General features: G+C 42.8%; 1 protein-coding gene across 3 annotated transcripts in view; it reads right to left on the bottom strand.

Moving 5' to 3' along the window:
• Nucleotides 1-9,252: 9,252 nt before the first annotated feature.
• GLB1 (galactosidase beta 1) overlaps nt 9,253-23,377 on the bottom strand; it is a 68,566-nt gene continuing 54,441 nt past the window's right edge. For all 3 annotated transcript variants that reach the window (XM_077811109.1, XM_077811111.1, XM_077811110.1), the window contains exons 15-16: nt 19,660-19,899; nt 9,253-12,143 (exon numbers count right to left, since the gene is read on the bottom strand). In XM_077811109.1, coding sequence (XP_077667235.1) covers nt 11,883-12,143; nt 19,660-19,899 — 501 coding nt within the window. In that variant the 3' untranslated portion in view covers nt 9,253-11,882. The remainder of the gene's footprint in view (nt 12,144-19,659; nt 19,900-23,377) is intronic.

Below are 23,377 nucleotides of genomic sequence, written 5' to 3'. Positions count from 1 at the left end.
CCTGGCTTAACCAGGAGATCTTCAATTATCTAGAAGTCAAAAAGTGAAAACTAGGTCAAATGACAGAGGATAAATATAAAGAAATAAACACAAGTATGTAGGGACAAAATTAGAAAGGCCAAGGCACAAAACGAGATCAAACTGGAAAGAGACATAAAGGGTAGTAAGAAAACAAATACATTAGAAGCAAGAGGAAGACCAAGGACAGGGTAGGCTCATTACTCAATGGAGGGTGTGGGGGGGAATAATAGAAGAAAATGTGGAAATGTGCTTAATGACTTCTTTGTTTTGGTTTTCACCAAGAAAGTTGGTGGTGATTGGACATCTAACATAGTGAATTCCAGAGAAAATGCGGTAGGATCAGAGGCTAAAATAGGGAAAGAACAAGTTAAAAATTACATAGACAAGTCTTCAAGTCACCAGGGCCTTATGAAATGCATCCTAGAATACTCAAAGAGCTGAATGAGGAGATCTGAGCCATTAGCAATTATCTTTGAAAAGTCATGGAAGACGGGAGAGATTCCAGAAGACTGGAAAACAGTAAATATAGTGCCAAGCTATAAAAAGGGAAATAAGGACAACCCGGGGAATTACAGACCAGTCAGCTTAACTTCTGTACCCGGGAAAATAATGGAGCAAATAATTAAGCAATCAATTTGCAAACATCTAGAAGATAATAATGTGATAAGTAACAGTCAGCATGGATTTGTCAAGAACAAATCATGTCAAACTAACCTGATAGCTTTCTTTGACAGGGTAACAAGCCTTGTGGATAGGGGGGGAAGAAGTAGACATGGTATATCTTGACTTTAGTAAAGCTTTTGATACGGTCTCGCATGACCTTCTCATAAACAAACTAGGGAAATGCAACCTAGATGGAGCTACTGTAAGGTGGGTGCATAACTGGTTGGAAAACTGTTCCCAGAGAGTAGTTTTCAGTGGTTCACTGTCATGCTGGAAGGGCATAATGAGTGGGGTCCCGCAGGGATCAGTTCTGGGTCCAGTTCTGTTCAATATCTTCATCAATGATTTAGATAATGGCATAGAGAGTTCACTCAAAGTTTGCGGATGATACCAAGCTGGGAGGGGTTGCAAGTGCTTTGGAGGACAGGATTAACATTCAAAATGATCTGGACAAATGATGTGAAGTAAATAGGATGAAATTCAATAAGGACAAATGCAAAGTACTCCACTTAGGAAGGAACAATCAGTTGCACACATACAAAATGGGAAATGATTGCCTAGGAAGGAGTACTGCAGAAAAGGATCTGGGGGTTATATAGTGGACCACAAGCTAAATATGAATCAACACTGTAATACAGTGTTGCAAAAAAAGCAAACATCATTCTGGGATGTATTAGCAGGAGTGTTGTAAGCAAGACATGAGAAGTAATTCTTCCGCTCTAGTCCACACTGATTAGGCCTCAACTGGAGTAGTGTGTCCAGTTCTGGGTGCCACATATCAGGAAAGATGTGGAGAAATTGGAGAAAGTCCACATAAGAGCAACAAAAATGATTAACCGTCTAGAAAACATGACCTATGAGAGAAGATTGAAAAAAATTGGGTTTGTTTAGTCTGGAAAAGAGAAGACTGAGAGGGGACATGATAACAGTTTTCAAGTACATAAAAGGTTGTTACAAGGAGGAGGGAGAAGAACTGTTCTTAACTTCAGAGGATAGAACAAGAAGCAATGGGCTTAAATTGCAGCAAGGGATGTTTAGGTTGGACATTAGGAAAAACGTCCTAACTGTCACGGTGATTAAGCACTGGAATAAGTTGTCTAGGGAGGTTGTGGAATCGCCATCACTGGAAATTTTTAAGAGCAGGTTAGACAAATATCTGTCAGGAATGGTCTAGATAATACTTAGTCCTGCCATGAGTGCATGGGACTGGACTAGATGAGCTCTCGAGGTCCCTTCCAGTTCTATGATTCTATGATAACACCCTGCCAATTGCACTGTGCAGAAGCTGGAGTCCCCAGAAAACCTGATCCCGATGGGCTGTCAGGAAAAGTTCACCTGCCTTATTGGGAGTGGTGAGCATTATATGCTTAGCATGTGCATTCTGTTTTGGTAACTGTTAATAAACTGAGAATAAAGATATTAACGTGTAAGTTTCTTTCACTGGTGAAAGATCGTGCAGAAGAGTACGCCCTGAGCCCAGGACAGGTAAGGGTGGGTTCCTTTCAGCTGGAGCCCATGAAAGGAAAGGTAAATTGGGGTGCCTAAATCAATGGGGTTAAGCCTTGAGCCCATGGAAAGGTAAAGGTGGGGTGTCCTAGAGTGTGTGGGTAACACCATAGGGGGACATATCTGGAAGAACCACAGTTACTGCTCAGGGTGAGAAACCTTATCTTCTTCTTCGTGTAGTGTAACACTTTGGGATGCAATTCAGCCCAGTGATAGGTTGTGTCACCTCTTGTACTATAACCCTGGATGCTCCAAAATGCTTCTGCTACTTGTGGCTCCCAGGCTGGGACACACACACAGCCAGCATACACTCTGTGTTCTGTAGCTGTATAGCTCTGATTCAACCACTTTGAATCCAACAACCTGCCAGTAGTCATCACAGACATACACTTGTCTTTATCAGACTTGGTTAATGTTAGCAGGTGAGCCCAACACACCCCCAGTCCCTAACTTTCCCAAACCCATGTGCTTTGCAATATTCACTTCTCTCTTGCAACATTCAGAGGAATAATAAGGTCCATTTGTTACCTTAAAGAGACAAAACCCAACATCTTGCCACATTAACTAGAATTAACATTCACTTTAATTCAAACATAGCATGGCTGGTTTAGATTAAAAGTAAAACAAGTTTATTAACAAAAGAAGAAAGGATTTTAAGCAAGTTCAAGTATAAAAGATAAAGTTAGAAATGGTTACAAGCATATAAAAATGAAAACACACATCTAAGAGTCTAAAACTTAATTTAGCAAGGTACAGACTTTGTTCAAGATTACTTTTCTCACCCACGGTACCCCAGCCAGATGGCTGACAACCCTCTCGGTCAGGATCTCCTCCAAAAATCCAAAGCGCTGGTTCCTTTGTCTTCCTAGGTGAAAGAGAGAACTTGGGGTTCTCTGCCCCTTTCTTTTATAGCCCAGTGAACCTTTGAAATGGATTCTTCTGAAGGTTACCCCTCAAAGTAAAGTTTATTCAAGCTGTGCAAAAGGCGACATAGAGTCTGATGTTGAAGGAAGCTCCATGCTGTTCCTCTCCTCCCCCCCCCCCGGCCCCACTGGTGTTTGCTAAAATGCAAATTGTTCTGTTTCTTGCCATCTCCTCCCCTTGCTAGTTTTATGGCCCTGTTTACTGCTAATATGCAAATTAGGGCAAACCTACATTCCTTTGTTTAGGATAGACCTGTTTCGCATCTTTACCTAGGCAAAGCTATCTGGTTTTGAACATGTGCTAGTATCATCATACAGGGGAGTTCATAACTTTACATATAATGTTGCTACTTACCTTTCATTACATATTATTGACCAAGATGTTATTAGTTTTCAAATGACACCACGCTAGGCAAATTTGGTGCAAAGATTAATACAATAGTGTGGAGGGTGTGAATATAGGTATACTTAGGGGTCACAGTGTCACTCTGGGTGCTCCACTTCAGATAACTCCAAAGCAGTATCTCCTCAGGGAGGAGTAAGCTGCAGAATTGGGTCCAGAACTGAGGACAGAACCACACTGCCAACTGCCACATCAGATCTAGAGGCATGGACCAAGACACAGTGCTTGGAGAAGGTATGTATTGAAGATGGTGTAACAGCTCTGCAGATCTCAGATAAAGAATGGGGAAGATTCGAATCCTTGAGCAACTCATCAAAACTGATGTTTTGATGCCAGCTGAGTATTTGGGCCAGGTGGATGAGCGATTCTCTCTCTCTGGAATCTATGTTTCTTTCTGGGGGGTTCACTGGGTCTTTGGAACTCAGAGAATTGAACCAGACAGGAATTTTCTTTTGTTCACAGGGGTGTAAATTCCCAGATATCATAATGTGGCCATGGAGTCTTTCAAAGCATGCAGGGCCATATCTGTTGCCTCTTAAGACAACTTCAGACCATCAAAGGGTCCTCTACAGTGCTATGGACCTCTCTGGGAAAGCCAGACAGTTGGAGCCAGTACACCCTGTGCATAACTGCCGTTGCCATAGAAATGGAATATGCTAAGGTGTCTGCTGCATCTAGGGCTGCTTGAAGGGATGTCCAGCCCAGTAACCGTCCCTAAGCAATGATGACCTGAAATTGCTCTCTTTGCACCACTGGAAGGTGCTCAATAAAAGCAGTAAATTCTGTCTAACTTGTGTAATTACATTTTTCATGATCTCCTTGTACTTCACTCTGAAACTATAGGGTTGCAGATGAGTAGGACTTCCATCCAAAAAGGTTCAAGTGCTCCTGGTCTTTCTCACAGAGGGTCACCTTGGTGTGGGTTGCTTCCCTTATTCATCCACCACCAAAGAATTAGGTGTCGGGGGAAGAGGGAGCTGTGAGAGAATAAAAATTTGGAGTCCTAGGTGGGGACATAATATTTTTATCTGTGTGTTTATAACTTGGCGGTATTGTTGCTGGGGTCTGCCAAAAACTGGCTTTGCTGGATCCAAAAACACCTCATTGATAGGTAACACAACTCTGGGGCATGTTGCCGGCTGTAGAATGTACAGCAGCTTATGTTGTGATTCTTTGACTCTTCAAGTGGTATCTGCAGAACATTTGCCACCTGTTTTATGTGGACCTGAAATTGCTGGAAATCATCGACCACAAACAGTGGTGGAGGCATAACCACCTCATATGGAGATGACAAGGATATAGAGGTTGGAGTGGTAGCCTCTTTATCTGCCCTGGATTCCTGCTCCTCAAATATCTCATCCTGAAGAATGGGCTGGGGTGAAGGGGGATTGTGTATCTCTCTCTTTTCTTGGTGGGCAAGACTTGGAGCCTTGGAAACTTGTTGTCTGTATGCCACCCGGGGTCCTAGTATGGCCATTGTGGGGAGCCATATGGGAGAGGAGGTGGCATCTAAGGCTAGTCCCTCTACCTATGATGTCTTTTCCAAAAGTATTGTTTCCCTCTGCAGGTATCAAAGAGTGGCTTCCTGTATGGACAGGTAGGAGAGCCCTGCACTGAGACAGAAGAGACCAAAAGGAGCTCTCTATCATTGTCCCCTAGATGTGTTGTCCAGTGGAGGAGCCCCAGACGAAAAGGGTGGTGAATCAGGCAGTACCAGAGATAGATGGGAGTATGGTGATCGAGTGGGTCTTGGTGGATGTTCAAGGTGAGACGTTTTAAGCGGTCTTTTAGGAGGAGGTTCCTTAGGAAGTGAGTCAGAGCTCTTCTTCTTATGAGGTCCCTTGAGTCTTTCCCTTAGCGGGGAGAGGTGAGCCAAGGTCACAGAGATATTGGATCTGCCCAGAGACCAGTGTTCAGGGCGGTTCTCCTCACCTGGCTCTGAAGTGAGCTTAAGGGAGCGCTCCATCGTTAGTAGCTTCAACTTAATCTCCCAGTTTTTCCTTGCTTTGGATTTAAGGGCCAGACATAAATTACACTTCTGAGGAATGTGTGACTCTCTAAGGCAGCGAATGCACTTGGGGTGGGTGTCACTAATCGGGATAGCTTCCAGCAAGTGAGGTAGCATTTCAACCCCAGTGAGCTGCGTATGCCCTTCCAATGAAGGCAAGACTCCCGGAGGGAGGGGAGAGGAATAAAATGGATCGTCTCAATTTAGCTAATTAAAACTAAACAACAACCAGGAGAAAAAAAACTTTTAGCTGAGGCAGGTTCAAAGCAGACACACTAAAGCTCCATCTCAAGCCACGGCAGTTGTAAAGGGACAGAGCGGTTTGCCACACAGCCTAAGGGTGGGACACAAGACTGTGTAGGGCACATGTGCGGGCTCAAAGGACACTGCTAGCAAAAATCTCTGATCGAAGTTGTATGGGGCACACGTGCACCTGAAGTGGAGCACACAGAGACATATTTGAACAACCACCATTTAATCCAAAGGTTGCACAAAGCTTTAAGACACATTAAGTAAACATCGCAACACCACTATGACGTAGTTAGGTAGGTATCCCTGTATTACAGAAGGGTAACAAAAGGCAGAGAGAGGCTACAAGGACTTGGACTAGGTCACATAGCAAGCCAGTGATGTAATTTTTGAGGACTGTAATGTTTCAGTTATGTATGTGGACATAAGTATACTTTCTGCATATAGGTTAAGATTCTGACTTAAAGAGACATTAAAGCAGCTCCTAAAATCTGTTCTGAGCATATCACTAGAAAGGAAAACTGTACCACATCTGACAATAGGCATTTCATCATGGTCTAAATTCTGTACGTTCAGATTAATAAAACTTGTACTACTACCTGTAACAGCACCATCTGATGTCTCCTAATAGTGTTACATGCAAGAGAAGTAGAAATAGAACCCAGGGCCCCCACTTTACAGTTCCCTTCTTTAACAACAAATCACAGTCCACACTGAAAACAGCAATGAGTGGGGCAGGTAAATACCTGAAATTATATCTATTTCCTACATGTAAAACATCATACCCTCCCTTCCACCTAATACTTGTTTGTATCTGTCAATATTAGATTGTAAGGTCATTGGGGCAATGCCTGTGTGAGGCCACATGTTGAGTAAAGGCACAAGGTAATAGGTATTATATTATGCTTCGCACACAGCATATAAAATTAAGCCAAATAATCTGAGAGATTTAACAGTATCTCCAGTGGCAACCGTTACAAGAGCTAGGTGTTGGAATTATTCACCATTAGCCTCCCAACATTTATGTCCCAGCACATATTTTCTTTCATGGGTGGGAATGATTTGCCATATGGCTGTCATATAGTTAAAGTGCTGAATCGCTATGAAAATGTATTTAAATGGAAGTGCAATTCTGTGAACACTTGTACCCACAAAACCCACAACCGGTGTGAAACTCATTCTGTTCCATTCCGTACTCTCAAAATGTGGCTCTGATGTATTAATAACACTTAACCATTTCTTTAACTCAGAGTACATGTTCCAAGACCTGTACAGACACAAGTGCCACAAAAAACACTGGGAACACTATATCCCCAAAATTAAATACTCCAGGGGCCAACATGTGACACAGTCCCTAAACCATTGTATTTTGCATATGAAGGACTGCACATAAAGGGATTAACCCCTTCTATGTTAACTTCAGGGACTCTCTATCCAGCCCATCTTATCTGGAGCCTTCTGAACTTTGAAAGCAACAATGGCCAGAGTATCTGGAGGAAGGTCAACTGCTAGTGAAGGGAAAAGGACTGTTACAAAACTAGAACACTGAGGACTAGAGGACCTTCACTAGGAGAGGCATCATTCCGTTCCTGCTCTCTCTTTACATGCATCTCTGGGCAGGGACAGGACAGAGCCATTGACTAGAGGAGAAGACAGTAACTGAAATCGGTAGCCATCACCACTAGGTGAGAGGGCATATAGTTGCATTTCAACTAACTGAAAGGGGGTTCCAAAGAGGATGGATCTAGACTGTTCTCAGTGATAGCAGATGACAGAACAGGTCTCAAGTTGCAGTGGGAGAGGTTTCGGTTGGATATTAGGAAAAACTTTTTCACTAGGAGGGTGGTGAAGCACTGGAATGGGTTACCTAGGGAGGTGGTGGAATCTCCTTCCTTAGACGCTTTTAAGGTCAGGCTTGACAAAACCTTGGCTGGGATAATTTAGTTGGGGATTGGTCCTGCTTTGAGCAGGGGGTTTGCCTAGATGACCTCCTGAGGTCCCTTCCAACCCTGATATTCTATGATTCTCCTGACACAGCAACCATTCCTGGACCTCGGCAGCCCAGTCCGATTGTTCTTCTTTGCTTTAGACAAATCTTATAAATGCAGCTATTAATCAAAAATGTTCCTTGAGCACCTTATATTTAGATATACTAAACCTAGTTCCTCCCACACTACTCTAAGGGCCCTGCCACAGCCCTGACAGAGTTCCCCCAGCTGCACATTCACCAGGCTGCTGTGCTTGGGTGCTCCTTAGCTTCCCTTCAACTGAGTAGGCTATAGCACTATATCTTTTCTTGGTCTCTCTGGCATGATTCTGAGGACCAGACTCTCTTGCCTATTACCCCTTCAAAGAAACGGGACCCTGCAACCCTGTTGCCTTAGGTCTCCAGGACCACTGCTGACCCCCAGATTCTCCAATAGAGTAAGCAAACCATTTCCAACCTTGTGGGTACGCTGCATTTACACTCCACCTCTTCTAGGACACATGATAGTGGAAGCAGACAGACACATATGCTTTGTAAGACTTTCAAAATACAACTGCTCTTTACTTTAGTTAGCGAAAGAAATAGACAAATCTAGACACAACAGTACAGCTGTATGCATTTCCCTGTCTCAGTTTCCTCCCTGCTTGAGCATTCTTTGGTTTTAGGTCGGAGTCCAAAGAATCCAGGATCCCTCCTCCTACACATGGCTTCTTCTCTCAATTATGGAGTCCGCTGCAGTCAGGTTCCCTCTTCCTCGGATGGTCCTGCAGTTCAGGAGGACCCCTCTGCCATGAAAGCATGCCCCTCTGCTCCTGCTCAAGCTTCCTTATCTCTGCGAGTCTCTCCATCCAAGTTGCTCGGGGTACTTCTACATAGCAAAAGACCCCACCACTGTAGCAAGTCTCAGAGCCTGGGTCAACTGACTCCCCTCACCAGGTTTCAGAGCACTGAAAGAATAGCTGTTCTATTCTTTCAGTGCTCTAAAAGGCTCCAGCCCAAGTGTGAACGGATGCACTGCTATATTTAGCCCTGCAGCAGGAGCCCAAGACCACTGACCTGAGCTCTGAGACTTGCTGCAGTGGGGTTTCTTTGCTGTGTAGACCTACCCTTAATTTCTGTTTTTTTAAGATCCAGTGTTAACACCTGATCTCTTTGTTCTGCTTGTGGGAAAATTCCACTGTTCAAAACCCTAGTCCCCATGCAGTGAGGCTGGAGAAAATTGGATTTACCTATGTGACCATCTCATCAAGATTTAACAACTCTCCATTGTCCCTGGAATATGTGATACAGTCCAACACCATATGGCTGACTTCATATACACTGAGGGATTCAATGATACAGCAATTTCATCAGATGAACCAGAATTCATAAATTGTGCAGATTACACAAGTCATCATGTCCTCATCTTCTTTCTGCTTTCTCTCTGCTCTCAGCATGCCTACAGTTGAGGGAAGACTCCCTCTTTAAAGAAAGAGACTTGACTCACTTTGGATAAATTCAAAGGAAGCAAGTTGATAGTTTATTAAAACATTTAAAGTCACTATCTCAATCCTTTGTTCTTTAAGGCTCCTCCTTTCACACAGAGTTTGCAAGACTGAATTAAAACCAAAGGGGAGCAATAAGTAGAGACATAGACTGCTATAGAAAGCCAGCTTTCACTGACAGCAACAAGAAAAGATTCTGCATGGTTGCAAACAAAAATCAGGGGCTTACATCATGATTAGTAATTAACTGGAAGAGAATGGAAGACCCCAACAAGTGATTTGTAATATGTTCCCAGAGGAAGAGCGAAAACTATTGGACGCAAAATCTTCATCTTCTGTGGCATCAGACGATGGAAAACACAATCACGTTTCAGGCCTATTTAAAAATTTCTTTCTTTACGTTTCCAGTCAGTCATCGGTTTCATTGTGACAGTGTGTCTCATCACAACGCCATGGATGTTCCATCCGGACAGCAATGACACACTTGGGCCCTGATCTGATCTCCCTTGCACTACTGTATGTTAGAAGCAACTCCCTTAAAGTCAGCAGTGTTACACGGACATGAAACCAGCGTAAAGGATACCAGAAAGAGGCCCATAAGCTGTGCGCGCCCTGGAGAACGGAACCTATTTTTATTGACCAGCTTGCCCTGGTTTAAGCATAAACAGTTTATTGAATTCACACTAGCCATGTTTACTTGTGTTCTGAACCATTGCAGTTTTGCTTCATGCCCATTAAAACCGCTTAAAAATGTTCTGTCGACACATTTTTTGGAAAGAAAATGCCTTTTTGACTATGTGGATTTCCCCCGCCCCTGCTTTTGTCAACATTTTCAGGTTTATGTAAAAAAAAAATCAGTTTGGGGGTTTACAAAGAAAAGTTAATTTTGTTTTTGTCAATTTTTCTGACAAGACAAAGGTCATAATTTGCCAACCAGCTCCTAATGTCCACTGTACCAGAGCCAAGTAGCCTCTTTAAAAGCAGGCCTCATTACCCCAGGGATTAAGGAGGTGGGTCAGGTGACCAACTACAACAGCATAACAAACAATCTGGGGCTGATAGTATGGGGATAGTCATGGGTGGAGACAGGAGCAGGAAAAGGCTGTCTAGAGGCTAAGCCAATCTAGAAAAAACCGCAGAAGGCTGACTGACAAACCAGCTGGGACCTTCAGAGACCAGGCTTTGGGAGAGAACCTGGGAGGGGGTCACCACCCTTCGTGGGCCCAAGGAGGAGACCTAGAAAGAGAGAGACAGTGAGAGCAAGTCCAGGAAAGGACAGTAGGAAAGACAGAGAGAGAGGCCCAGGGAGATGAAACAAGGCGTGTAAGTGGACTTTCTCTGCTTGTCGAATGGTCACCTAACTAGAACCCAGAGTAGAGAGAACGCCTAGAGGTGGCATGGAACTAGAGGTGGCGTGGAAATTCCTCTTCAACTCTGCAGTGCCTCCAAGAGGAGGACTACCAGTTCCAGGGAGGGGACTACTGAGCCCCAGCGAGTCCCAACTCTTGTGATTTTATCACAATTCTTATGTTATTGGGTATTTTTCTAAGAGCCTCCGCTCCTGGAGACTATTACATGAAGCTCAGGTTTCAAGATATCTAACCCCCATGGTGGCAGAGAAAAGCTTGAGAACGTGACTCAAGTGTACCTCAAAGGTCAAAAACCAGAAGCCAAAACGGGGAGAAAAAGTAGTTTTTTCTTAAAGTCTCATGATTACACCAATATCATGATTTTTGACTCATGATTTTTGAATGCTAAAGTCAGGTAAGACTAACTGGTTCAAAAACCCTGTTTGTGGATTTGTTTTATTAATTCCAAAAGGAGTGGACTTTGTCACTCAGCCAAACAGCTAAATCATGCCAGGACTTGGAGCTGGGGGACCTGCAGGGGAGTCAGTGAGTTAGCCCAAGGGGAAACTGAGGCAGACCTGTGACCAGAAGCCACTCGCTAACATCCACATCAGTGCTGTTTCACCATTTCAGTTGCAATGCACTCTAGGTATCTACCCCACAATTCCTGTCACAGGTCCCAGAAGCAGCAGATTCTGGGAGAATTCTAAAGGTCACTGGGGAGGTTTCTAAAGGTGGGGGAGGGGGGAGGACTGATCATGCTGGCAGTAAGCTACTGCAGACTGAAACAGTAGCTACACTAACCAGGTATTTAAGCCTGGAGGGAAACAAGTCAAATCCAAATGGTACTTAGCACACACAAACCCTCTGGATACTTGTTTGTGGACATTAAATGTTTATAAGCATGGTAGTGGGGCCACTCAGTTCTTAGCAAGGTAAATTTCTCTATGTTCACAGATGATGGTAAAATGACTAGTTTAAGAGGTTCCTTTTCATGCTGTCATAGTTCCCAAAGCTATCTGTTTTCTAAGACTTTGATGTTAAATATTATCTTCCATCTAAGTCAAGTCTCATGCACAACAACTTACGCTAGAATCTTCACTTTTAAAGGAGACCCTGTATTTAGTATCTCCTGATACCAAAAAGCTATTCTTTCAGTGCTTTGAAAAAATTTCCACAGTTAAACATACTTATCGATTTTTAACACTGATTTTCCCCCCGAAGAATGTAGGATTTGAGAGTGTGGGGAAGAAAAACAGGAGAAGGTAAGGGGACACATTCCTAAATAATCATAGAGGGTCCAGCCATAAATCTTTAGTGAACAGCTTCCGGGTGTTGCTTTCATACTGCAGTGTTGCATTGATATCAGGTTTGTCTACAAATTCTATGGCACATTTCTGAATGCCACAAGGAGACCGCTCCAGTTCCAACACTGTGATATTGTTTGGTGACGATGAAACTAGGATGTTGCTTGGAACAAATAGGGTCACTTGAGGACCACGGACTGGCCAGTAACGACCAAGGTTAAAGCCATTGATCCAAATTTGTCCCTGCCAAAAGAGAAACAAAAAAAATTTTTAAGTCAAATAAAAATTATTAAATTAGTAGCTTATTTAAACTCTACTATACTGTGGACAGGAATTGAGCCTTCATGTTTCATATAATGAAACACTATATTTTGATCAGGATAAAATATGCTGGGATTTAAATCCTGATCAAAACATACTTTAAAAACAGGCAAAACAATCATAGTTCCTTGATTAATTAAAAACAGCATCAACATTTAAAAATGAGATGTTCAAAGAAAATTTACCTTTACTAAAAAATGAAGACTTGCAAGCCAAGAAAATAAATTAGCAGTATGCATAAAAGACCAAGGAGACAGAGAACAACTGTGTCCCAGGCCAGCCAATACTTCTTGGGAAGCTTGAAAAAGTGACTCTTGGCAAGTTTAACTGGAGACATTTGGGAGCAACAGAATTTCTGACTGTTGAGTTTGTGTCTCACCTGAAGCCATTCTCTGCAGAGCTCTGTGAAGCTCAACATTTTAGTCGTCAGGAGCTTCTGGAAAATCTTCCCTTTGGTTTTATTTCAAGAGGGAGCTACATAATGTCCTCCCCTCTCCCAGCCCTGACTTTGCTTTAAGTTTCAGGTTAAAACAAACCTGAAAACAAAATTATATTTGCTTAAAGGTAACTGATAAAGGAGGGGGGAGGGGACTTGTTGAAAAAGGGCAATGAACAAAGGTCTGAGAGTTTTTGTGCAAAAAAAGTATTTATTTGCAGCTTGTTTTGGATATCAGAAATTCAGATGTTTCCTACCCTCAAAGTCTCTATGGCAACAGGAGAACTTGACAAATAACATCACAAAAGAGAAACCTGAGCAACTGTGAAGAAAAAGTTAAACTTTTAGTTAGACTGTTAAACTGTGTTTCCGGTGGGTTTTGTTGTTGTTTGGTTAAAGACAGGTTCTAGTGACCACCCAGACTTAGGAGAAAAAATAATACTCTTGTTAAAGTTGAAAGACCCAGACCGCGTCTGGTAATGCGAGATCTCACACAAGCATCCGAGACCTCCAAGAAGCCCTCTTGCAAAAAGAGGGATGACTTGACATTGTTGATGTTTCTAACGTAAAAAAAACAAGCTTAAGAAAGCCTTTCAAAATATTTCATCTTTTAAACACATCATAAAGCAGAAAAAAAATACCCCCAAGCTCATTATTTTTGGAAAAAAATCTTTGTAAGTCATCTTTAAAACTGTGACATTTCATACCATTTCACTGGAATTGTAAATGGACCCACATTCACTCAAAACTGAATCTCGGTTCATGAACGTTTTGACTGAACTGGGCTGTTTTGAGTTCATAACAAAAAGGAAAGTTCCACGTGTTTTTGAGGTTTAACATGCCACCCAGCTCCACTGTCTCATGAACGCCCTTTCTGTGTTAGTCAGCTACTGGCTCAGAACACTGGGACTTCAATGGACGAGAATTCAACAGGAGCAGGTGAATTAAAGCATCAATTTTCCCCCATATAAAATATCCTTAAGTTAAGACGAGGGGGAAAAAATATAAGATGCACGGCACAAAGGAAGAATGATGACTAAATAAAAGGGTTTCTATAAGGCATTGGGAAGGTAGGACTTTAACAGCATCGTTGGTGGCTTCCGAAAAACTTAGGGTAGGTGAAATTGCAATGAAAAATGAAAGGCAAATTCTCTCAAACATTGATCATTAGTAGAATATTAAAAAGAAAAAGGTTATACTGAAGTTGTGTTTCTGTAAACTCATTTAAAATCTTTATAAATCAATTTATGTCAAATTCATAATTTTTCTCAAAAAGCCGGTAAATTCGCAAATGAGGGTGAGTTCAACTTTCCATTTGCCTCTGTGGCCTAAGATCCTATCTTGCTCAAGGTGTTAATAAACTTTAACCCCAAACATTTTTTTTATCAAATTAATCTCATTCTGTGGCTTGTTTTTGCGGTCTGCAGGGAGAAAGAAAATATTCTGCCTCAGTGCTTTACTTCTGTGATCATTTTAGAGTGAAAGATGGCATGAGAATTGCTATAAGTCACTGTTCCACACACAGGATGAATTCATTACTGTAATGTAAAATATGCTCTAGCTCAATGACAACTTGTGGGTTGGTGCAGGACTAAGTGGGGGAAATTCTAAGACCTATACAGAAGGTCAGATGAGATGATCATAATGATCCCTTCTGATCTTCAAGTCTGACAGTTTACTTCATACAATTTCTTGGAAAATATGAGCTCAAAGGTTAATTTGCAAGGAGCTGTTCTTAAGTTTACAGATTGCGTATGCAGCATGGTTATGAAATCATATGTCCATATATGCCCTCAAATCTACTAATTTATAACGTCCATATAGACAATAATATGTTATACAAAATAAAAATGGAAGAACCAGCAATTAGAAACAGAAAACTTCCTTTATATGACTAGATATTGAACTAGAAACTTCTGCTGAGTTGTGAACAACTATCTCAACTCTGAAAACCCTTTTTTAGACCATACCATTAAGTTCTGCAACAGACAGGCGTCTCTAAACCACTGCAGTTGTTTTTTTAAACAAGATACAGCACCCTTGATATGCTACAACACAGCAACAACTTAACTTTGCACTCGGTCAATTAAAGCCTGTGCAATTTTTTAGGAGTAAATTCAATACCACTGACAGTGCTAGATTGACAGTCTTAGACTTTTTTTAAACTTTATCTTTATTGTTTTTATATAAAATATTAAAACATAATGAAACAAAACATATATAAATACAAGCACAAGCATATAAAGAACAAAATACAACATTATTTCTAAAACATGGGAAAAAAAAACAAACCAAACCAAAAACAACCTGTAGAGATCATGCAGGGCATCAATTATTAAAGTGACTAAATAGATAAATAAGTGAGAACATAACCTATGAGTATTGAGGATAATATATACTAAACTGCACAAATATTCAATAGTTTCATGAGTAACCAGACAGCCTCATATTTTTTCCAAGCATTTCTATTAGACAGAGTCATCTTTTCCATGAATGCAGTAATAGAGAACTCACTAAGCCAGTCTGTGTACGACTGAGGAATTGCAGAGCGCCATTTTCTCAAAATAACTCTTTTGGCCACTAATACAGTTATTGCAATCCATTTCTTAATGTTAGTCTTACACATTTAAAAAAAAAAATTCTCAAGAGTACTGTATGAAAGAAAAAGACTGCCAGTGTAATGATGATTGACCATGCACAGTACACTGATATAGCACAGAGTTGCAACTATCACTCATTTGGAGGGAGGTACTTTTATTTTGTCTTATTTTCATAGCGATTTCAAAATCTCACTCACGATGAACAATTGCTACTTGTTTTCAATGAAGTTTTAAAATTTTATTCATTCAGACTAAGATTGCCCAATAATGGCTCTGAAGTATACAACAATTTCATAGCAGAAAACTATTTTCAACTTCTACCAATACTGTATTATTCTGAAGGCTCCTGTGGACTTGATAAAAATGTCAAAAAATCCTTACAGTCCTTCATTAACAAATTCACGGTTATGCATATATAGTGAACCATGACATTGTAAAGGGTGGGTATGTGGAATCTTTGGCCATGATGCTAATTCTACTGAATTTGCAGGAATCTCTCAAATCACATTAATGTCATTCATGGCAAAGACAGAAAGGTTGTGGAAACTACCTAAGAAGCATTAGGTTTCGGCACTTTTAAATGGTTCTGTTCCAAACAAAAACCCTGGATCTAAGTTCATCCAAAATTTGAGAGTTAGTAGGTTTTGGAATCCAAATCAGAATTTAGCAATTGGCCTATGTTTCCATTTGTGGGATAAACAAAAGATCTGGAACCTGTGAATGGCCTGAACTTTGAAGAGTGGAAAATGAAGATCCACATTTTCTTTTATAAAGATGCATCATTGTGGTCATTCTGCTTCCTTCTTTGAAAACATATCACCCTACATGCCCTCCTCTAGGTGCAAGATTAGCTCCAAATCAGCAACTGGTGTACCTGCATCCGTGCAAACCCCAAGTGTTGCCAAGGAAAGCCATGACTTGCACCAGTTGCCTGTGTAACCCTCAATCCATGCAAATCACTGTTTTTCTTGACTACAATTAGGGCTTGTGCTGGTGCAGCTACACAGGTTGCTATGGCTGAATCCCAAGATAGCTGGGGCTTACCCAGTTCAGCATTAGGCATCTCCACTGCTCCAGTTTCCCCTCTCAGAAACCCACAGGCCTGTAGGCTGCTGCAGTGCTTGCATGCAGGAGTCTTTACTGCATTGCAGCATTGAGGTGACTTCGCTCTCTGGCTAAGTCAGAGTTCACCACTTCCGGAGCACCAAAAACAAAGTCCAGTGGCAACTCACAGTCTTCTGCCCTACACTCTTCCAGGTCACAGCAGTTCCCCCCGAGGGTCTTAGGCAATCTTCAGTCCTTCCACCAGGCTCAGCTTCCTGCCTCTAATTAATCTTCCCACATCCCATAGTAGCAGCATAGAAGGAGACTAATGCCCACCCTCTCCTACAGGTTCCATCTTATAATTGGGTTATTTGCCTTTAGTCACTCAAGCTCTAGCCTTGTCCTTCAATTTTCACCCGGGCCATATTCCTCCATAAGCCTTCCTCTAGCTTCCCCTCTATATAAACCCCCTTCCCAGGGTCTCTCAGCTGAGTCTTCTCCCAGCAGGCTTCTGCTCCCAGCACTCTCGCTCCCCAGGCCCTCTGCCTGGGAGTTAGGGGGAACATTCACCCTGCACATGCTTTCTCCCCACCTCCACTCTCAAAGTGGGCTATTGGCTCTCCTTATGTACTTTGGCTGGTCAGTTGACTGCCATCCCCAGGACTCATTCCCCTCAGCTAGGGAGAAATTCTGGGCTTGTCTGCACACAAAACTGTACTGCTTTAACTATACCAATATAGATAAAGTGATACAGAGCCTTGCAACCCAACAGGACCCAACTACAAGTGTGGGGTTCGGGTTGGGTTGGAAACCAGCCCACACTCTCAGGCTCGGGTCAGCTCTGATCACTTCCTCCTGCCTGCAGGGTTGGCACGGTGGCAGCTGCATGCCCTGCTCCTGCCCCCTCACTGCTCTGTGTGCTGCCAGGTAAGAGGCGCTGCAACTCCTTGTCACACTCACTCCACAGCACACAGTCAGGTGGCGGCCGGCAGGAGCAGCTCACGCAGCTGCTGCTGCACCAACCCTAAGGGCAGGAGGTGGCTGGCAACAGATTGCAGGCCCGGGATGACCCACCAAGCCCACACGACAGCACTGACACAGATTCGGGAGCGGGATGGAGTGAGAGTTGGGTGTGGGTCGGGGCTGAAAATGACTTAACCCTTTTGGATCAGGTTTGGCTTGGCTGTGCTCAGGTTGGGTTCAAGTCCAGGTCAGGCTTGAAAATTAGGTCTGGGCAGACCTCTAAGGTGGTACAACCCCTCTAGCATGGATGCAGTTATAGTGGTATAAAGGTGATTATACCAGTATAGCTTATTCCCATATGGGAAGGGGAATCAGATGTACTGGTATAAGGCATCTTTATACAGCTACAGGTGCATCCATACTAGGGAGTTGGGTCTGATGCAGCTACTTGGATAGTCTAAATATCACATCGAACAAATCGGTACAAAACAACCCAAACCAACTGTGCAGGCCAGGAAGGGCCAAACCTTGGAGCAGGCACAATGGGCCATTCATATGTCCTGGGATCACTGAACTGCTGTTCCTAGGTACAGACAAAGCCTCACTATCTGCAGAGTCCATTTTTAAAGTGAGGGGCCTGCTCAGTCAGGGAGGGGGACATAAAATTGAACTATGGGGGAGAAGGGGGAAATAATTGTTGGGGGAGGATGCTAAACCAATCCAAGTGATTTCCTTGAGAAGATAGATAACTGCTGCATGCCACCAGCTCACATACAATCTCAGCTAGATGGGGATTTAAAATGGAGTTCTAAATCCCTATAGAAATTGGGGCTTGTAATCAAAACAAAAGGGCCCAGCTATGCTATGGGTGCAATTTCCATAAACACTTAGCACTGGCCTCTCGCACTCCTTGAAGTCAGTGTAAATTCTACTATTGGCTTCAATGGAAGCAGAGAGAAGCCAGCAGTGAGAGCAGTTGGAAATCCCACCCATTCAGATTTAACCATGCCAATTTATTTATTTAGCCTTTGTGTACTCACCGAGCCAAGCATTAGCATTCTTAGTGGCCAAGTGCAGCTCTCGGAGCCCACCGCTGAATTTGGTTAGCGGCCGCTCCTCGACAACGTGTATCATTGTTCAACCTGTGCCACAGCTTGGACTGTCTCGAAGACCCCAGTGGTGCTGCTGGCTGCACAGAGGCTTTGCCCAGTCCGGAATCAGATAAGAAGGGCCTGACGACTGGCAGGTGGAAGCCGGGCGGGCGAGCAGTAGGGTCTGTGACGAGGAACTGGTTGGTGGTTGGTGTTAAGCACCAGTCTTCCCACCACAGGGATTCTGCTGTCACATCTTGGCGTGGCAGCCTCAACCACAGTGGTAGGTGGTGGGCTAAAAGGTCATTGAAAGATGTGTAGGTGGTGGGCTAAAAGATCATTGAACAAGGGATCAGCACCTATCTTATAAAGCAGCTTACCAGCTGCAATCGCCAACCTGATGGAAGGGGGAGCAATGTGGCTCAGAACTTGAAGCCATGCCAATGTCCAGTTGTGACACACAATTAGGGATTTTTGCATTCCAAAGGGATTTTTTTGTGGGTACTGTGGGTGGGACGACAGGTTTTAGAATCATTTAGGCAACCTTGTTACAAGTTAGGTCATGACTGTTCCTGCTGGGACCCTTCCTCTGAGCTAGCAAGTCTCATCTTCTGACTCCATCAGAATTGTGTCCTTTGTTAATGAGCAATTTTTAATTTTTTTTAAAAAGCTAAACTCTCCATACAAAGACACTGGCTAATTTTCTCCACTCTTCGGCATGAAGAGTTTTCCTAGCGCCACTTCATCAATTATGTCCTTTATTACTTCTGCTCAGCCAGCCTGACTCCACTCTTCCCCAAAAGGCCAACTTCCAGTACCACACTTTCTCCAGAACAAGCAGCCTTTAAAAAGCCTGTATTCACTTCCCTTCTCCAGAGGGCAGCTCTCTCTCCATTCCCGCAAGAAAAAAAGACAAAAACTGAATGCCGTATTCTAAATAGGCCTGACCAAACATATCTTTGTGTCCTACTCACTATATCTATAATAGCTGCATACTTACGTGGCACACCATTTGCCTAGCCAATGTCACTGAATGACTACTTAATATGAGCTTCCCTCATCTTAGTTTCCTATCCCCAGATTTATTCAAGATTTAGTTAAAATCTTGACTAGTCACTTATAAGATCTCAACATCTCTGAATATCATTTGATATATGTGAGTGACCCTTCAAAACGACCACACAGTTGTTATATAGTCCTCCACCCCTAATAAAGGGCTGTTCTTGACCTTTAATAGCAATTTTAAGGTGACTTTAGAATCAGATTCAGGTTTTTTGGTAAACATCTTAGAAAAAGAAACCTACCTTTGTCCAGCCAGGAAACTTGATATAGGTGTCTTGAGGTAAATCAGGTATTCCACTGGGAATAGAAAATCTGCCAGTGTAAAAAGCAGGAGCTGCATAGCTTGAGGGATTACCACCAGACGTTTTTGATTCACCACCTTTGCCGTTTAAGCCATGGCCCACCACACTGTCTATGTCTAGTGGGTAGATCTCCCAATGAACGAGTGTAACTTGGCCAAGAGATAAATTTGACACTAGACCCTGCAAAGAAATTAAAAGTGTTAACAAAATCAATAATCTCATCTCATTACAGTTATTTATCTCCAACTGTCCTGAGTACAAAACAGATAAGAGAAATAAAAACTTGGCTGAACTACAGTAGTCACCAGTATTGCCAACCCCAAGTGTTCAAAACTCATGTGTCAGGTCCCCCAAAATTAAGGATTAGCTTTAAAAAAGCAAAAACAAAACAAAAAACCCCTAAAGGAACCCCTCATTTTTATTTGCTTTCTGGGTTTTGAGCCTTTAGGATACACTTGGGTCACATTTTCAAGCTTTTCTCTGCAACCATGGAGACTAGAAAACAGTGTTAAAATCAAGCTGCAATTTTCATAATCACGAGATTCCAGGAACGGGCGCATTAAAGAAATCACAAGAGCTGGCAACAATGAGTCACTCTACATAGTAGTAGAGACCGCGTTATTTGCTTCCTACAGAACTACTGTAGCTCGTACACAGTATCACAAAGTCAGGGCTTCAAAGCTCACTCTGAGGCCCTGAGCCAGCAAAGTACTTACGCATGTGTTTAACTTTAAGTATCGTAGTCCATGTTACTTCAATGAGACTAATATGCTTAATGTGAAGAATATTATTAAGTATCATGCAACTCTGGGACCTAAGTGAGGATATATTTCATACATCAGAGGTAGATTCAAAAGTTTGCTTACAGAAATCAAATCCTCCCCTACCCACAAAAGTCGTTACAACAGTTTCTATTATAGCATTTTACACTTAGGTCACACCAATAAAACCTTCCCATGCAGACCTCCCATTCAACCCTCAGGGTTGAATTTAAATTGATATAGTGAGACCAGTATAACTCCTAACGTAGACACACTTATTCCAGCATAAGACTGGTCTTTCAGCATAGTTTAAACCCCTTCCCAAGCAACATAAGCTAAACTGAAAAAAAGCCTCTCTTACATAAGAGTGTCCACACGGGGGATTATACTGGTAAAGCTTTCCCACATAGACAAGCCCTTACTCTAATAGACAGTTTCTGTAACATGGTTTCTGTAAAGGGAAATCATATCTTACTAATCTATTAGAGTTCTTTGAAGGGGTCAACAAACATGTGGACAAGGGGGATCCAGTGGACATAGTGTACTTAAGAGTTCCATAAAGCCTTTGACAAGGTCCCTCCCCAAAGGCTCTAATGTAAATTAAGTTGTCATGGGATAAGAGGGAAGATCCTTTCATGGAATGAAAACTGGTTAAAAGACAGGGAACAAAGGGTAGGAATAAATGGTAAATTTTCAGAATGGAGAGGGGTAACTAGTGGTGTTTGAGACCCCTGATCTAGGTTGTTATAATTTGCATCTCACCATCCTGGAAGACAACATCAAACTCTTAGTCAGGATTCCTTAAAATATCCGCTGCATAGTATAACTGAAGACAGTGAGCAACATCCACTATATGTGGTACACTGACAAGTCTCAGCTGTACTTTCGATAGACACATTTAGAGAGCGGTCTACCAAAGCAAGTCAAGAAAGACATTTTATTTATTTTTATTTTCATGTATTTAAAAAATCATCATCTTCCTCCTTCTGCACACATGCCTTTGCTGAGTAACCACGTAATCTCATTGTTGTGGCACCGTCTCTTCCTCTATCCTTTCTCTTGCGATTTGCTTTTGCCCTCACATCTAAATTGGGCTGTAAGCCTTTGCCAAAATCTTTAACAGCACTGTGAGGTGCCTAGCTTACCTGTGTGGGTGGGTGGGTGGGTGGGGGGGGCGGGGGGCTGCACAAAAGACAAGATCTTGATATAAGTGGTCAGGATTACCTGATGCCACAAGAAGGGCTACAGAAACTCTATTTTAATGGCCAGATGGATGGTCAACTCCTGAAGTGGACTGGAGATGAAATTATTTTTCTTCCAGAAGTCATGCTCATGCCAGCAAAGCATCACTAAAACTGACTGCAATTGGCCACAATCCTGCCAAAAAGCCATGCAAGCCTCCACACAATGCAGCTCTTCTAAAGAGCATCCATCTTGCCTTGCAGCAGTCCCATTTCAGACTATGGTCTCTCCCAAGTAGCAACAGCCAGTTGTGTCACACTGTACTATAGTTTTTTGGTATGGGTAAATATGCCACCAGGGAGCACCAAATTCAGACTCTTGAAATCCACTGTAATCTGCATTTGAACCTAGATTTCCAGAAGAGGATTAAAGTCTGAACCACTGCACCTCCAAACCCAAGCTACCCACATTTTTGGGTCTCCAATAGTTATTTGGGGAGTTTGAGCCACAGATTTCCTTCAATGGGCAAAGTGGGGTTCCTGGCCACTGGTCCATTATTATTTGTATTCCAATAGTAAGCAGAGACAATCAGTGATCAGGGCCCTATTGTGCTAAGCACAGTACAGACATAAAAAAGGTACTCCATTCAATACAGCACAAACATAAAGGTGGTCCTGTCAGTACTTCTCCCCCATCTGTAATGGAAGTTTAAAGGTCAACACCAAGCTTGATGCTCACCAAAATTCATATGATAGCACTTTCCTTTCCCCGCCCCCGGTTCATGTTAATGCCATGTTGGGACATTATTAATGATCAAGTACAGTTCAGAAGTATGCTTTAGATAAGCACCCAGAGGTTCTGGGTGTCTTATCTTATCTTATCTGCTCAAACCTGGACTGGAAATTTGGCAAGATAAAGCATTTGCCTGAGGTATCCTTCTTCCAGTGATGCTGAAAAATGCTGCAAGAGTGCAGCACTTGCAACTGAACCAAGACATGTATGAACATTCAAAAATACTAATTGTGACAAAGCTCTGTCCTTGCCTCCGTGGGTCCTGCGTTTCCTGGCGGATTTCGCTAGCCTCAGAGGCTCACTGTGACCCTCCACGTAACCCTTCTCTCTCTAGAGACAAGGGTCACAGTCTACTGAGCCATTTTCATCATAAGCCAGCGAGGCAGGTGAGGAGAAGTTATCCTTCCTTGTGCAGACTCTGTTGTCTCCCAGTCTCAGTGATTAATCAGGGGGCAAAGTGGGGGGAAGGGGAGCCCAGGCCCACCCTCTACTCCAGGCTCCAGCCCAGGGACCCTAATAGTATCAGCTATGGTAGCTGACCTTTTAGAAATATGACATGTTCCCTGGGCTACTTCCCCCACAGCAGCCCTCAATTCCTCAAGCTCCACTTCACCCTTACCTCAAGGTCTCCTTCCTTGTGCCTTATATGGTGTGTACAACTCAGTCTCTCCAACAGCGCAACTTCCTCCCACAGCTCCTGACATGCACACCCACCTGACTGACTGAGAGGCTTTTAACTAGTTTCAGCCAGCCCCTGATTGGCTTCAGGTGTCCCAATCAACCTAGCATTCTCCCTGCCTTCTGGAAAGTTCTTAATTGGCCCCAGGTGTCTTAACTGACCTGGAGCAGCTGCCATTTCACTTATCCTGGTACCAGGGATTTGTTTAGACTGGAGCTAATATATCTGTCTCCCACTACTTTTC

The sequence above is a fragment of the Eretmochelys imbricata genome, chromosome 2 (genome assembly GCF_965152235.1).
Source record: "Eretmochelys imbricata isolate rEreImb1 chromosome 2, rEreImb1.hap1, whole genome shotgun sequence".
Lineage (NCBI taxonomy): Eukaryota > Metazoa > Chordata > Testudines > Cheloniidae > Eretmochelys > Eretmochelys imbricata.
Note: the sequence above shows the minus strand (reverse complement) of the source record. Positions and strands in the feature narration are given on the sequence as shown.